At 42.9% G+C, this 16,676-nt stretch overlaps 3 protein-coding genes across 3 annotated transcripts; 2 read left to right on the forward strand and 1 right to left on the reverse strand.

Annotated features, from left to right (window-relative positions):
* The first annotated feature begins 26 nt into the window (after positions 1 to 26).
* Positions 27 to 4,255, forward strand: si:dkey-175m17.6 (N-acetyllactosaminide beta-1,3-N-acetylglucosaminyltransferase 2). The gene is made up of 2 exons (XM_035184891.1): positions 27 to 393; positions 2,116 to 4,255. Exon 2 carries the CDS (start codon positions 2,145 to 2,147, stop codon positions 3,480 to 3,482), a length of 1,338 nt encoding a protein of 445 aa, XP_035040782.1. The 5' UTR covers positions 27 to 393; positions 2,116 to 2,144; the 3' UTR covers positions 3,483 to 4,255.
* Positions 4,256 to 5,426: 1,171 nt separating this feature from the next.
* On the forward strand, positions 5,427 to 6,338 carry LOC118125827 (heat shock protein 30-like). Its single transcript, XM_035184849.2, has one exon. The coding sequence runs from the start codon at positions 5,557 to 5,559 to the stop codon at positions 6,187 to 6,189; it is 633 nt and encodes a 210-aa protein (XP_035040740.2). The 5' UTR covers positions 5,427 to 5,556; the 3' UTR covers positions 6,190 to 6,338.
* Positions 6,339 to 7,384: 1,046 nt separating this feature from the next.
* LOC118125838 (heat shock protein 30-like) lies at positions 7,385 to 8,296 on the reverse strand. Its single transcript, XM_035184866.2, has one exon. The coding sequence runs from the start codon at positions 8,173 to 8,175 to the stop codon at positions 7,543 to 7,545; it is 633 nt and encodes a 210-aa protein (XP_035040757.1). The 5' UTR covers positions 8,176 to 8,296; the 3' UTR covers positions 7,385 to 7,542.
* Between the last annotated feature and the right edge of the window lie 8,380 nt (positions 8,297 to 16,676).

Here is a 16,676-nt window from a genome sequence, read left to right on the forward strand (position 1 = left end):
GTGTGTGTGTGTGTGAGAGAGAGAAATCCTCGAGTGGTGCCGCTGCTCTCCCATGTTTGAATCAGTGTGTGTCTGTCCTGAGGGAATTCATTTTCCTAACCACGCGCCGCGGCGTCGAGGAGCCATGAGGCGCATGCCCAGTGCGCACGGTCCGCCTCACCTGAGATCTGTTGCTCTGCTCCGGGGGGTTAAACTGCAGGAGCGGCTGCTGTCGGATCCTCCATTTGAATGATGCTTCACTTCATCATTCACACTAATGATGCCCCGCAGACCTCCCGTGTTGCAGCCAGCCTTTAACCAAGCCGGATGAAAAGACGGAAACCCAAAGGTGGACACCACAAATCAGTGTGTCTCTCACCTGTCGATCACCCAACGAGAGACGTTCACTCACTCGTAAGTAACGTTGACCTTTGACTTTTATTCATTGTTTGACTCAGTGCAGGTTTGGAAGTTGGCTGTTATTAGACTGACTCCATAATGCTGTATGACCTGTGGAGCAACATGTGTTGGGACACTTTCTGGCTGCAAGGCTTATTATCCAAAATGATAATCCATTTCTCTTTTGTCCATTCAGTGGAACTAGGTCATTTAAAAACATCCCTACTGCTGCAGATAAACAAATTAACCATTCAATTAAACTATGGAAAGAAAGAGGTGAAGCACACCTGTGAAGCACTCAACAACGCTGTGCCAATATTTACCCAAGTTTTAAGAGCAAAGGAAAGAAGGAGTTGATCCACTTCAATGCATAATGCTTGTTCCACACTGTGTCTACAGGGGCCGTGTGCCTAGCAGCAGGTAGAACTGATGCTCTGAGTGTGTAGACAAGAACAGATAATAACCCTCACTGGACCATCACCAAGGAGACAGAAGCTCCAGAGGGTTGACTTCAGTGCTTGATATATAAAGCTCTCCCAGGTAGACCCATGCCTGCACCGCACATAAGATAAGATAAGATAAGATCACATTAGTAAATTAATTATAAGTAAGTATGCAATATAAAACAAAGGAAAATATAAATATATAATTGGTTGAATAGAAATAATATACACAGTGTAAACAGAATATAAAGTGTAACTGATTGCACATTAGCCATGAATTGCACTGACAGAGGTGAATATTGCACAGTTTAGTGAGTTAATAAATAGGATAGTACACTGAATATATGATAATAAAAGGCTAATGATGACAGTTAACATAAACTAAAAAGATATAGAAAACAAATTAATAAAAATAGCCATTCCCAGCCCTGAAGAGTGATGTCTGTTTGGTATTTAGGTTTTTGAAGAACATCAAATCATATCATAATGATAATAATAATATATTTATACAGCACATTTTAAAACACAGTTACAAGGTGCTTCACAAGTTAAAGATGAAAAATAGACAAAAACAAACAACAGGAAACATTAAAAAAGAGACCATTTAAAAGCAAGTTGAAGATCACACAGCATTGGAGGAAAGATACAGAAATTATGTAAAATTGAAAAAATAAATGTAATAAAATAAAAGTTAATGATGAGCAAAGAGTAAAAACGAGATACTATAAAATTATAATTTTTATAAAAATGTTAAATAGACAGTTAGGTTAAAACTAGGAGAAAGCACACATGAGTCTTTAGGGGAGATTTAAAAGAGGATAAGGAGATTGGCAGAGTGATCTCCTCAGATAGATTGTTCCTAAGATCAGGAGCCCTGACAGGAAAGACCTGTTCACCTCTGGTTGTCAGCCAGGACTGTGGAATATCAAGTAGGGCTTTCGCTGGGGACACCAAGGTCACCACCGGGCACATAAAGTATCTGAAATCGACTTAGGTGCAAGTCCAGAATGGGTCTTTAAAGTCAGCAATAAAATCTTAATATCAATTTTCCGGAAGCCAATGAAGAGAAGCCAAAATTGGAGTTTGCTCTTTTAGCAGATTTGTTGAGGAGTCTGGCTGCTGCGTTTTGGAAGAGCTGTAATTTATGTAGACCTTTGGTCAGGCAGGTGAAGAGAGAATTGCAATAATCCAAAAGAGAAGTGATAAAGAACATAAGGATAAAAACATGCTGCTCTTTGAAAGTTTCCTGATTTCCCCATATCTCCTAACTCGTTATTTGCTTATCTGTGTGCAGGTGTGTGTCTGATTCGTTAACCACAGGCAATGGGCAGAATCTGCAAATGCAACGGGAGACTGCTGTGCATGTGCCTGCTGCCTTGCATGATGACCGGCCACCTCCTGATTTATGTCATGGTGACCATATTCGTCACCATCACCTACGCTCCTCCGAAAATATCCCTCCACTACGTCGCCCCGGGCATTTCTGCCAACTCCTCCGCTCTGGCCTCTCACCCGCTCGGCCCCTTCTGGAACCTCCGCCTGGAGGACAGTGCTCTGTGGAACCAGTTGCAGCACGTCTGGGATCGTCAGCACAATCCTCTGCTGCGAGGAAACGCCACCGGGGTGAAGCTGAAAGCGAAGGTTTTATCAGAAATTGAGGATGAGTGCCTCTCTGACTGCCTGTCGCACAAGTGCTCGGTCCCTCGTGTGAATGATTTAAACAGCCTGCCAGAACAAATGAGGGCTTTTATCAGGTCCATGCACTGCAGGGAGTACCCCCTCCTTATTAATCAGCCTGGTATGTGTAGGAAGAAGAACAGCAGCTTTGGTCTGGGTAACCCCATGCTCCTCATGGCCGTCAAATCCCAAGTGGGGAACTTTGAAAACAGGCAGGCTATCCGAGAAACGTGGGGACGCAGCGGCGTGGTGAAGATGGACTCGAATAAGAGAGGCGGATTAGTGCGCACAGTGTTTCTACTTGGACGGCAGGACTCGAGCACAGGCCCCCACCCAAACCTCACCAACCTGCTGGATCTCGAGAACCAGAAGTATGGGGACATCCTGCAGTGGGATTTCAGAGACACCTTCTATAACCTGACACTGAAGGATTCGCTGTTTTGGCACTGGCTCCAGCAGCACTGCCCCACCGCAATGTTCGTGTTCAAAGGCGACGATGATGTCTTTGTTCGGACTGGCGCCCTGCTGGACTACCTGCACCAAAAGTGGGAGGAGCACGACCGGTGGAGGCCCTATACAAATGATAGCGGCTTGGATTTGTTCGTGGGGGAGGTCATCTACAACGCAATGCCAAACCGTGAACCCTCCACTAAATACTACATACCAGAACGCTTCTACAAAGGCGGTTACCCTCCGTACGCAGGTGGAGGAGGGGTGGTGTACTCTCGCTCGCTTGCAATGCGACTGAAAAAGGTGTCGGCGAGGGTGCGCCTCTTCCCCATAGACGATGTGTACCTGGGAATGTGCCTGAACAGACTCGGGCTCACTCCCGGCCATCACCCGGGCTTTTTGACATTTGACCTCCCGGAATCGGACAGGGGCAACCCGTGCGCGTACAGATCTGTGCTGCTGGTTCACAGACGCAGTCCCAAGGAGATGCTGACGCTGTGGAACCAGCTGCAGAATCTCCCCGGTCAATGCTGAGGCTCATTTGCCTGCCAAATAGGATTCATTGAGGACGGGATGAAATGCAGCCACCGCACTTGAAAACATGTGGACACTGTGGTTGCATCTTCCTGTCAAGCAGGTTGTGCCTAATGATGGACCCATGTAATCTACCTTTAAAGAGTTACACAACTAGACTGATCTACCTCAAGGGTACATCTGTTTAGAGGGCATTACACTAATGTTTTTTAATCAATACTGATTGTGTATTTGTACTCTTTCAGGTTAAAACTCTCATGTCATGACCCTATAAAGACGATATTAATGGAATACCTAACATATTGTGAATACAAAATACTGTAAATGTCTTTGTGATCTGTTCACTGATGAACATGATTTAATTTGTGTGTTCTCATGTTTTACTCAGGTTAAGTCAGCAAACAAGATTCAATTTCAACACTGTAGTAAATATACCCGATCAGATGAAACTAACGGTTTCATGTGCAGCCTTTGGTAAGTTTTGTAATGATTTACACAAAAGTCACACGCTGATGTCTTTTATTTTGTTCTGGGGAAAACAGGGGCTTCCAAATTTTACACAACTCAACAAATTCCAGCAAGATTGACTTTTTTTTTTTCCTGTTATGAATTTCAATTAATCAAAGAACTGACTGATAATGTTATGCAGTTGTCTTCAAACTATGAGGAATGAGGTATAATTAGAGATGAACCAAGCCTAATGTTGTTTTGTGGCTGGATTGCTTTAAAAATGTATGATTTTCTAAGGTAAATAAACGTTGTCTCTGAAAACATACAAAATATCAATATTTATTTGTCTTATTTATAGTCATATAATAAAATTATATTTTGATTGAGCCACTGACCATACCATCTGTTTAGAAGGGCAGAAAATGAGTCAAAATAAAGGTGGATAAACCCAGAGAATTTAGAGTCTGACCTTTGGAGAATATGTGAGGTCACTTGGATCATTATGAAAATCCGCAGTTGAGTGTATATGCACCTGCATTAAAAAGAGTTGGTCACAGTAAGTGCGCTGATTTGCATGTTGGTAAATGTAAAACAAATATGAAAGATGTGATTTTTTTAACTTTGTTTTGGATCCTGACTTTCTACAGAATACAGAAACAATACAGACAAGTTTGGTTGTATGAGCGAAACCATGAAAAAGTTACATGTTAAAATGTTTTAAGTAAATGCATTTTTGTCTTAATGAGACAGTTTTACGTGAAAACAAAGGAGGGAACATGTTGGAGGATGGCGAGGAGGAGATGGGAATCCTCTCTCCCTGGAGATGAGAATCCTCCAGGGAGAATGAAACTGGAGATAAAAACAACAAAAGGAGAAGACGGATTAAGAGAGGGAGAGTCACTGCGTCCACACTGAGCAGTTCTCCTATATGAGCAAATCATAAATCGAATAAGAAATCTTAAATTCTAAAGGATGTTATGTCTCAGTCTCAGTAGAAATTATTTCCTCTTCCCTGTCTGGTCTCCGTCATTGATTTCAGTCCTAATGGGCAGACAGTGGTTTCAGAGTAATGTGGTTGCAGGAGAGTAAATCCTGTGAACCTGAGAACGATCTCTGAGCTGCTGAACTATGATGAGGAAGAAGGTATGGAGGCAATGTGAGATTAATTTAATAATGCAGTTATTTTAGTTTATATGTAGTAATTAAATATGCCTACATGCCAAAGCTTTTAGTTCTATTAATACTATAGTGGCTACAGTCATTTGCTGTTTTTACTTCGAGTGTTTCCTTCCAGTAGTTTCTAACATCTGATAAAATGTTTATTTCATTCTGGGTGAAGTGACACTTTAATATAGTGACACACGTTTTAGTGACATCTAGTGTTGAAGTCTTGCAAATGCAGGAGGCTTCTTGGTCATTCGGGAAAGATCCAGTGACGTCACAAGTCCTGACTAACAGCCCCGCCCAGTGGAGAGCTGTGGTAACGACTGGAAAGTTCCTGAAGCCTCTGGAGCTCCTGCAGTCAGAGAATAAAAGCTGAGACCGTCCCACAGCTGAGACACAAAGCAACAGCAGCAGCACAGAAGAGACTCACAACAAGACGACTCCACACTGAACTGTGAAGATGCTGTGCTCTCATGGACTCCACTCGGCCCTCAGTCCCTCCATCAGCGTCTACTGGCCTGTACGCAGCCTGCGGCCTGAGGTCAGACCTCTGCTCCAGCAGCAGGATCGACTGCAGAGGGACCTACAGCAGCTGTGCAGCAGTTTGCAGCTGATGGACACACTTCAACACCACATCCTGGGGGAGAAGGAGCGTCTCCAAACCAGAGAGGCCGAGCAGCCGGCCTCCTTCCAGCTGCAGAAAGACGGAGAGACCTTTGGCCTGACCCTGGACACTGAAGGCTTCTCCCCAGAGGAGCTGTGTGTCAGGCAGGTGGGCAGGAAGCTGAGAGTCAGCGGGAGGACGGAGAAGAAGCAGGAGGACGGGAAAGGCTCCTACTCCTACAGGCTCCAGGAGTTCAGACAGGAGCTGGATCTGCCTGAAGGGCTGAAGCCTGAAGCCGTCACCTGCTGCCTGGCTCCAGACGGGAAGCTGCACATCCAGGCAGCCAGAGCTCCACATGCTGAGGAGGCCGAGAGAGAGCTGACGATCCAGAGGAGCACGGAGGAGGAACCACAGCAGAGTGTGTGTTCACACACAGAAGAGAGGGAGACAGACGACAGCACACAGGACCAGGCTCAACACAAGGACTGATCTCAATGCTGCTGTGAACATGTGCTTCTAGAAAAGAGTTTTATGATGATTCTGTTTTTCAAAGTGTAATCAATAAATACACTGGAAATATATAAACTGTATTTTATATTAATGAATAATGATCATGTTTGTGTTTGTATGTATAAATATTCCTGATTAAATAAATATATCAACTACATTCATATTTCTTAAGTGTGTTATTTTTGCTGTTTTAATTTACCCAAAACTTGAGCTGGTAAATCTGACAAAGAACTAAATTTAACGTGAAAAACAGTCATGATTAGTAAATCACCTGAAAGAAGTACTTAATGAAAATGTGTTAAATATGAAATAAATATATGACCCTAATTTCAATGGTTTCACTTCAAAGTATATATATATATATATATACTGACAGTTTATTTGTAAGAATCACATAATTCACTCAGCTTAATGAGGATAGAAAAACATCTTTAATCTAAACTAAAAGTATAAAAGTTGACTCAGCTATTGTGAGTATTGATTTCACATAATTATTTATAAGTTTGATTCTCATAATATAATATTACAGGAGATCATAAAATAACCTCATGTTATTAAACAGTTTTGGTTCATCTTTACTGAGGAACTTGTGAAACTGTGATTATTAACAGAGATGAATTTTACCATCATACATAATTGATTTCAGTGCGACCTCTTTTCTTTTTTTCTCATGATCCAATGGGTGGAATTTAACATATGACACATCTGCAGCACATAGAGAAGAATAAAACACAAAAGATAATCAGTGAATGTATCATCACATCCCAACGATCATGAAAGTAAGTTATAGAGTAACTGTCAGTGTTAATGATTTAAATTCACAGTTAATTCTTGTTCAAACCCTGATTTAGAAGAAGCTGTCTTTACTTTCAAGTTCTATATTTTTTACCCGAACAAGACACAATACAAATTTTACATTTTATGACAGAACAGAAAAATAAGAAGTCAAAGAGAAACAGTTACATTTTTAGTGCATTTATTGATTAAGCTTCCATAAAAAAACGGAATCATCAGTTATGTCAGTTGCATTTTGTAACTATGGGAAGTGTCCTTCTTGTTTTTCATGTTTAATTTTGCACTTTGTAAGATTTACCTGCTCATATTTTAGGTAAATTAAAATAATAATTAAATAATACACCAAAGAAATATGAATTTAGTTGTAATATATTTATTTAATCATGATTATTTATACATACAAACACAAACATGATCATTATTCATTTATATAAAATACAGTTTATATATTTCCAGTGTATTAATTGATTACACTTTGAAAAACAGAATCATCATTAAACTCTTTTCTAGAAGCACATGTTCACAGCAGCATTGAGATCAGTCCTTGTGTTGAGCCTGGTCCTGTGTGCTGTCGTCTGTCTCCCTCTCTTCTGTGTGTGAACACACACTCTGCTGTGGTTCCTCCTCTGTGCTCCTCTGGATCGTCAGCTCTCTCTCGGCCTCCTCAGCACGTGGAGCTCTGGCTGCCTGGATGTGCAGCTTCCCGTCTGGAGCCAGGCAGCAGGTGACGGCTTCAGGCTTCAGCCCTTCAGGCAGATCCAGCTCCTGTCTGAACTCCTGGAGCCTGTAGGAGTAGGAGCCTTTCCCGTCCTCCTGCTTCTTCTCCGTCCTCCCGCTGACTCTCAGCTTCCTGCCCACCTGCCTGACACACAGCTCCTCTGGGGAGAAGCCTTCAGTGTCCAGGGTCAGGCCAAAGGTCTCTCCGTCTTTCTGCAGCTGGAAGGAGGCCGGCTGCTCGGCCTCGCTGGTTTGGAGACGCTCCTTCTCCCCCAGGATGTGGTGTTGAAGTGTGTCCATCAGCTGCAGACTGCTGCACAGCTGCTGTAGGTCCCTCTGCAGTCGATCCTGCTGCTGGAGCAGAGGTCTGACCTCAGGCCGCAGGCTGCGTACAGGCCAGTAGAAGCTGATGGAGGGACTGAGGGCCGAGTGGAGTCCATGAGAGCACAGCATCTTCACAGTTCAGTGTGGAGTCGTCTTGTTGTGAGTCTCTTCTGTGCTGCTGCTGTTGCTTTGTGTCTCAGCTGTGGGACGGTCTCAGCTTTTATTCTCTGACTGCAGGAGCTCCAGAGGCTTCAGGAACTTTCCAGTCGTTACCACAGCTCTCCACTGGGCGGGGCTGTTAGTCAGGACTTGTGACGTCACTGGATCTTTCCTGAATGATCAAGAAGCCTCCTGCATTTGCAAGACTTCAACACTAGATGTCACTAAAACTATTGTCACTATATTAAAATGGGACTTCACCTTGAATGAAATAAATATTTTATCAGATGTTAGAAACTACTGGAAGGAAACACTCGAAGTAAAAATAACTAGTAAAAGTATTAATAGAACTAGAAGTGGTTGTTTTGTCAGAAGTGCTGACATCACTGGATCTTTCCTGTTGTTTCAGGAAGTTTCCTTTCTGACAGAATGTTGTGTAAACAATGAGATGAAGGCAGTTAACTCAACTTCACTTATAACTCCGTGACTTTTTATTAAAATTTATTTTTGATTCTTTCTCAGGATAAACTAACTGCTACTTGAAGTTTAAAGTTTAAAAAAGACTTTAAGGAAAGGTGAAGTTTTCTGATTGAAATATTAATATCATCATTACAAACTAATTAATTTGACAGATAACAACCAGGTTGTGTTGTGGGCAACATGAACCCGTTTTTAAAACATTTATTGAGGCATCATACTCTTTCCAGAGTGTCACCTCAATCATTTCTGTTAAATGATAATGATAATGTAAATATCATCTTTAAATCTGAAGGGTCACTTGTTTGATTCTCTCTATTTGTATACTTTCCCTCTATGTAATTCTAATTTTTTTAGGAGAATGTTCCATTTATCTGCTCTAAACAAGCAACATTGCAGACATAAATGACACAAATATCAATAAGTTATGTTTACAAATAAATTTATTTTGAATGACATCTGAGGGATGACACATTAATGTTATTTAACATCTCATTATGACACATTTGTTTTTATAATAAAGACAAAGCTCTTCTCTTACCTCCTGTAATATACATATATTTCCAGCAGATGGCAGCATTTCCTTACCCTTCATTTTAACGGCTCAAAACGGCAGTAACTCATCTGCTATCTCAGCACTTCACCACTAGTTGTCGTCCTAGTTCATAAAAAAAATTAATACACTAACGCACATGAAAAAGAACCTCAGTGTTCATTGACATTTTCAGTTATTTTCAGCTTCTAATTAATAGCAATCCATTTTTAATTGATTACTTAATTAGTGTCCCTCTTTTTAATCATATTGGTATTTTCCGTGACATTTTTATAGATTTTTAGTTTTCATTCTAAAGGAACACAACCATATTAAAGCTATAATACATCATCACTACATCAGTGATCAGATCTCCTCTGTGGAACGAGAGACTGCCTCTGCAGTGCAAAATCAGGTTAGAAATAAAACATCAGCCGTTAATGTTTCATAAACGACTTCTTGGTCGTCCATGTTTTAGTAATAAATGTGCCGTCGTTGCAAATATCATTTCATCCACTTGTTTTTAATCGTTTAAACCTCTCATCCGCCTGATTTTTATATTTATTTACCCAGACAGTGCAAAGGAAAGACCCGGAACTGTGAGCTGTGCAGAGAAGTAGGGCAAGAACAACACAGAAGGCAGGATTTCAACCCACAGTCTTCTTTTCAACATATTCCATCTCTCATGAAAAAAAGAAAAAAGAAAGATGGATGATGAAACCTGGACTGGCAAACACAGCGCTCGCTGCTCAGGGATTGTGCCAAGGCTGGTGTCAATATTTTTGACACATAAAGAGAATGCATGAGTTTTTATTTTGGGGAGGGAGGGATTTTTTGTTTTTTTTTAGTCATGCATTCACCTTTGGATGAACTCCCCAAAGTGAAGGCAGGATGGAAGTGAGGAGGAGGAGGAGGAGAACGAAAGGTAGCGAAAATAGAGGAAGGATGAGGAGGAGGAGGAGGAGGAGAAAGCAAGGCTCAGCTCCATGTAAATCATCTGCACTGTTCTCCTGATGCTGCATGTGTGCACAAACACACACACACACACATTTATTGACGCACACACACAAATGACATCCACGAACTCACACTTCCTTGTTCCTGTCTTAGTTAGTCCCTGCTGGAGATGGTTTTTAATGCAGCATAATCCCCCTCTTTCCCCAGAACACATAAAAGAGATATCTTTCTATCTGTGTAAGTGGTTCTGACGGCCACCAGCTCATCTCACACACACACACACACACAACACAACACAACACAACACAACAGACACACACAAAAACAGACAAACACACACACACATACACACACACACTCACACACAGCCTCCAGCTCATCAACATGCAGTTATTCCTTTGGCGCTGGATTGCAGGTTGTTAATTGGCTGCCAAGCAGAATGTGTCTGTTGCTGTGTGTGTGTGTGTCTGTGTGTGTGTGTGTGTGAGTGTGTGTGTGTGTGTACTGCAGAGCCGGGGGTTGCTCAGACATTCCCGTCACGTCTCTGAGCCTCGATTAAGACGTTGCTCCAGTTTCGCACAGACAGACATGTGGGGAGGAGGGGGGAGGAGAGGATCCAGCAGTAGGGGGAGAGAAAGATGAGAGAACGCAAGAGGAGTGGGGAAGAGGGAAAGAGGGAAAGAGAGGTGATGAGGCGGGACTCAGCAGAGAGAGGAGGGGAGAAGAAGTGAAGGACGAGTGAGGGAGGTGGTGAAATGCTGCAGTGGCTCTGGGACTGATAACTCTCCTGTACCGACGTCCTTATCTCAACTGTAGTGATGCAAAGAAGAAGAGGAAGAGGAGGAAGCAGGTATTTCGGGGATGTTGACTTCCTGTCGTGGAAGTTTGCTTCATTTTCTGCATAGATAAAGAGAGGGCAGTTTGTCATGGACGTCTCCTGGTTTAATCTACACTGGAATAGATCTGTGATACATCGAAAGACGTGCAGTAGAGTGTACACCTCCAACAAGTTCAAGTTCACTAGACCCGGACTTCTATCAGTCCCCTATTATATCTCGTTCTTTAATAAAAAGTCAATAAAATAAGTAAATGCTAGGAAATAGTAGAATTAGAGTATAGTTTGTCTTTGGGGGTTTAAATAAATGAACATCATATTTAGTAAATGAGTTTATATTCTGTGGCCACGAGTGTGTTCGGTTGTTGTGGCGTCATCCTGGTCCTCAGCTCATTTTCAACACTGGACAGTTGTGAGAACACATTCCCTTGCAGCTGCTGACAGGAAGTGTCAGATACAGTTGGGTGACATGTATTTGTTGATCAAGTTCAACATTCAAACAACTCAAAACAAAAAAACTCCCAGGGCCCTTGGCACATGCTCACTTCTGTCACTGCACAAGGGAAACTCAAACTGGTGGCATATGATGAGACTGTCCAAGAACGTTGACGGCATCAGTTGTTGCCGATTTACCAGAAACAGTAAAGTGGTGAAGTACTCGAATCGAGTGCAGGAGTTAGGACTCTCATCCAGTGGGACGCTGCTCCACAGGAAGTCCACAAATGGAGGAGGTGAGGAGAACAAGTTTCTGGTTTAAACTTCGGACATTTTCCCAAAATGTTCCTGAGGTTCTGCAAGTGAGAAGGTCCGAGTCAGTTGCTCTGCACATTTTCTGGAACTTTCCCTGCTCGCTCCCTGGTGAAGTGTTGGTGTGAGCCCATGTGAGAATACAGGACAAGACAATGAGATTCGACAGCTGCTGCCAACGTCCTGAATGTTCCGGACATTTTCCTGTTCTTCTGACACAAACAATATTCTGCTGCCTCCTTCATACATGAAAGTAAACTTTGGAGCTCCAGCTTTACAGTAAACTTCCACATAAACATAGCATCCCTGAATAATCCAAGAGGCGGCTGTGTTTCTGTGCAGAGGAACATCAAGGACATCAGTGGGGGAAAAAAAAATTGTTTGAATTCAGAGTCGGGGGGGGGAAAACACTTACACAACCGCCCCTCCCCACTCGCAAATCTATAGGAGACGATGCTGGGGGAATGAAATAAGACCAAAAGAACGAGATACACAAAGAGAAGAAGAGTCGCGCTGGGAGAAAACTGTATTTAAAACAGAAAACAGTGACACAAAAAGGACACACACATCGTCACAGCATGGGGACCAGAGTGATAATTGGAAGGTTATGGATTCTGAACTCTGGGTTTATGCCCTAATGAAGCCATGAGAGACTGTCGGACGTTTCTAGGCCACACACACACACACGCACTGGGTCATACGATACACAAACGTGCTCCCAGTACACACACATACACAACACATACAGATTCTTTAAACACCGCAGATCGCCTGTTATGTAATCGTGCTAGAACGAGCGAGAGAGAGAGAGAGAGAGAGAGAGAGAGAGAGAGAGAGAGAGGACAGGAAGCTCCGGTCGTATCGGACGTCTCCGATCTGTCTGTCACACTGTGGCCATGTTGCCTCACAGCTGCAGCACCCACACGCCTTGTTTTGCTTCGACAAGTCACCATTGTGATAAATATTTTCGATTTCAAGCAGAGTGTCTTTGTTAATCGCGCCCGGGTCAGATGTTCGCAGCTGACGACAACTGCTCAGCCGCTTTGTCACACACACAAACTAAAAGCTCAGCGGCAGCGTGAGCTTGTAAAATCTTTTTAAAACTGACACTTGAGAGGGAATTAAATGAGAGGGATCAAGTATTAGTGTCTTATTGAGAACGCAAAGGTCCAAGTCGCTTGCGCTGGATGTTTTCTGGAACTTTTCCCTGGTGAAATGTCTGAGTGAGCCCATGTGAGAAGGCAACGCAGAAAACACGCTTCTAACATAAAGAACACAAATATCTCAAAGATGTCACCTTGAAAAGATGATGAGACTAGAAAGCTTTTGGCGATAAGGGCCAACGTCTGTGTCGATTTGCTGTAAACAGAAACACGTGATTTCCACAGCAGAATTTACACGTCATGTCCTGCCTCTCGCGTCGTCTACCCAAACGCTACCCCTCGCCTGGATGTTCCACAAACGTTCCTGCTTTTGTGGAAATATCTGACTCCTGCTGCGTTCTTTGTACATGAAAGGAAAAACTCAGCAAAATGCCTGCACCACATTTTCCATTTTCCTGAAGTTCATTTCTGAAAACAATTTATTTGAGAAGAACCCGCTCTTGATGGTCTTTTGCGAATGCATTCGTGTTTTTATCAGCTTTGGTGACCTTGAGTCTCCTTTATTTTCTGTGTGCGTGTGTGCGTGTGTTTGTGTGTGTGTGTGTGTGTGTGTAGGACTGTGGTCCCAATGATGTCAAGGTGCTATCATGTTTGTTTGATGGAGGATAATTAAATAGGTAATAGATACCAGCCTACTCTCATCACTATTGATTCACGTGCAGCATGTATGACCAAACACACACACACACACACACACACACACACTCTACTCTAAAGCCGCTGGTCTCTAAGAGGAGACGTGTGATACTCCCACATCGGCTATCAACAACCTTTCATGTTTTAATGGGCCCGTTTAACCTAATCCACACTCGCCCGCCATCCATCAGCCCCACCCCCACAGACTCTCAACATCAGTGGCCGTCCAAATCCAAACGCTGAGTCCTCCACTAAAGAGTGTTTGTTTGATGAAAATCAATCAAATAATCCGTCCTCCATCACGAGCCGCCTCTGTTCTCTAAATCCACAAATCTGAAGCTAAGCCGATGCACAAAAAGGCGATCAACTCGCAAAAGGGAGGAACACGTCTTTAAAAAATATAACGACTTTCACTACAAATCAAACAATGACACCAACCCGGGATAATAACATTGCTGGATTTGACTGCTGCTGATTGATGGAAACAAAATTCAACGACAGTGTTTATTTACTATTATTTATTTTTGAAGACAAACCTTGCTTTTCATCATCATTCTTGCGTCATCACCACAGTTGTCGTGTTGGCGTTCTGCAACTGTTTTGAAAATGTGGAGCGATGCATTGTGGGATAGTTTGCAGAGAGTATGATGTACATGACACGGAGGGTTTTGTGTCACTGTGGCAGACAGTGCACAGTTCATACATCTCCACACTCAGCATTCAGACACTCAACAGAAATGTCAGACAGTGACTATAGTTCACAGCAGAGGGAGGATTTTCCCTCCTGATGTTTTGAGATATCTATCGCAGAAGTTCCCGCTGCCACCACCTTTAGTACTTTCTCATCGTAAAAAGTTTATTATGCATGAGATCTTGAATAATAATAAGTTGGCACAAACAGAAGTTTCAGTGGTAAATAACTAACAAATATCACAACATAGAATCTGGAGTGTCCTCCCAACTCTGAATTCAACAGTTTTCTTTCCCCGATGTCCTTGATGTTCCTCTGCACAGAAAGACAGAAAGCTCCGGGATAAATTAGGGACGCTGTCATGTCTAAGTGTACTGTAAAGCAAACTGCAGAAAAATGGATAGATTTATAGATGATTGACAGATAATTGGTTCTGTTCATTGCCTTTCACATATGGAGAGCGAGGCAGGAGATTGTCCGGGTCAGACGCATTCGCAACAACCGGAAAACTTCCGGAACGTCTGGGTAGAGCATGAAGGAGGCAGGACATGAATGTGTTTTTATTTAGAGCACAACAACATCAGCCCTGAAGCTCTTCCACGTGCATGTTATCTGTTTTTCATCCTGAGATTTGTCTGTTGCTGGCAATTTTCGGGCAATTTTCATGCTGTAATTCCACATGGTCTCACTCGGGCATTTTCTGGGCAAGTTGCTGGCAGGAAAAGTTCCTAAAAATATCTGACTCTGACATTTGCTTTCTAACATACAGCCCCTCTGGAAAATTTCCGGAAGTGATAAAACATGCTTTACATGTGTTGATCTGGATGAACTGACCCTTTAGTACTTCTGGTGTCGCCCTATATTTGCTCTTCTTTCCGAGCTCACTGTTGGTGTTCGACTCTGTGTACTTTGTTTCCCACAGTTCAACGAACACACATCACTGAACACACAAACATATTTATTTACACTTTACATCTATACATTTTGCATGTGGCGTCTGTTTCGGTGACGAAATAAAAGCTCTGTTTGCCTGTGCATCGTTTAATCTGAGAGGAGCAACATGTTCCTGCGGTGCATCCGTGAGCGCCTTTGTTCTCCACATGTTGTGTTCCTTTGTTCCCCTGTAATGTGTGTTGTTTGTCTGCGTATCATGTACGACAATGATCAGCCGTTGATGGATGATGGTGACCCGATAATTGTGACAAGGACACAACATTAACATTGAAGTGGGGGGGGGGGACAATGGCGCTGCAGCTGCGAGCGCGGCCGCTGCATTATTCAGACAGGAAGGATGGATGGAGAGGGGAAAAGGAAAAGAGGAAGGGGAAGAAAATGGGGAAGAAGAGGAGACAGGAAGGGAAGGATGAGGGCGAGGGAGGGGAGGAGGGGAGGAGGGGAGGGGGAGCTACGTATAGAGCGATTTATGGAACGAAGTGGAGACATGGAGGGATGGAGGGAGGGCGGATGGACGTGTGGAACGGAGGGATGACACAGATGGAAAGGTTCGGGATGTGATAAGAAAAATAAAAGAGAGATGGATGTGATGCGAGAGGCACCAGAGCGATTTCACAGCCCCTGACTGTTATTAAATGCACAGCGTCATATATCCAAAGTGTTTACTTGAATAGATTTGATGGCACAGGGAAAATATTTATGGATTTCACATGATAATGACATTAAAATAAATGTATTTCCAATTTCGCGTCATTGTCAAACCCTCAGATCCGTAAAAAGGTCTCTTTAGCGTGATTAGCTGCGGAAACTCATTATTTCGCCCACCCACCCGTGGTGGGCTGGCACATCTGGAGAGCACGTATTAAAAGAATAATAAGACCCCTGCCCATACATACCACCCAGCCCCCACCCTCCCCGCCATAGAAACCATTAGCAGAAACACTATGGGGACACATACATAAAGGATCTCATTGCTGGAGCACTGATCTGTAATCACCACTGTCTTTTTAAAAGGGAATCAGGCAAACTGGGCCCCGAGGACTGATCTATTGATCCTGAATCAGTATCTGTTCGCTCCATCTCTGCAGCGTCAAGAAACATTTTTAAAATACCATGTTTGAATTTGCTGTCTAGACTCCCCTGTGAAAAAAGCCAAAAGAGAGAAAAGTTTATCTGGGAGACAATTCAAAGAAGTCAAACATTTACTTTTGACCCTTTTCTTCCCCAGACAAGGTTAGAGGGCTTTTGGCCGAGGATCTGAGGTCAGGAGGTTCAGTATTGCCGCTCCTGTTTTTTCTGGCCCTATCATGGTCTATTTTAAGTTTTGCACCATGTTGAAATTTGTTCTGTCTTGCCTTTGGTGTCAGCAAGCTGATAAAATATGCATGGTTTGGACTTTTCACCTTTCCGAATTTTATTCCTTGTATAAATCAAAGGAAAATGGAGCCTTTTATGGTTGGAGCTCATCCATGTTTGATG

The sequence above is a fragment of the Hippoglossus stenolepis genome, chromosome 18 (genome assembly GCF_022539355.2).
Source record: "Hippoglossus stenolepis isolate QCI-W04-F060 chromosome 18, HSTE1.2, whole genome shotgun sequence".
Classification (NCBI taxonomy): Eukaryota; Metazoa; Chordata; class Actinopteri; order Pleuronectiformes; family Pleuronectidae; genus Hippoglossus; species Hippoglossus stenolepis.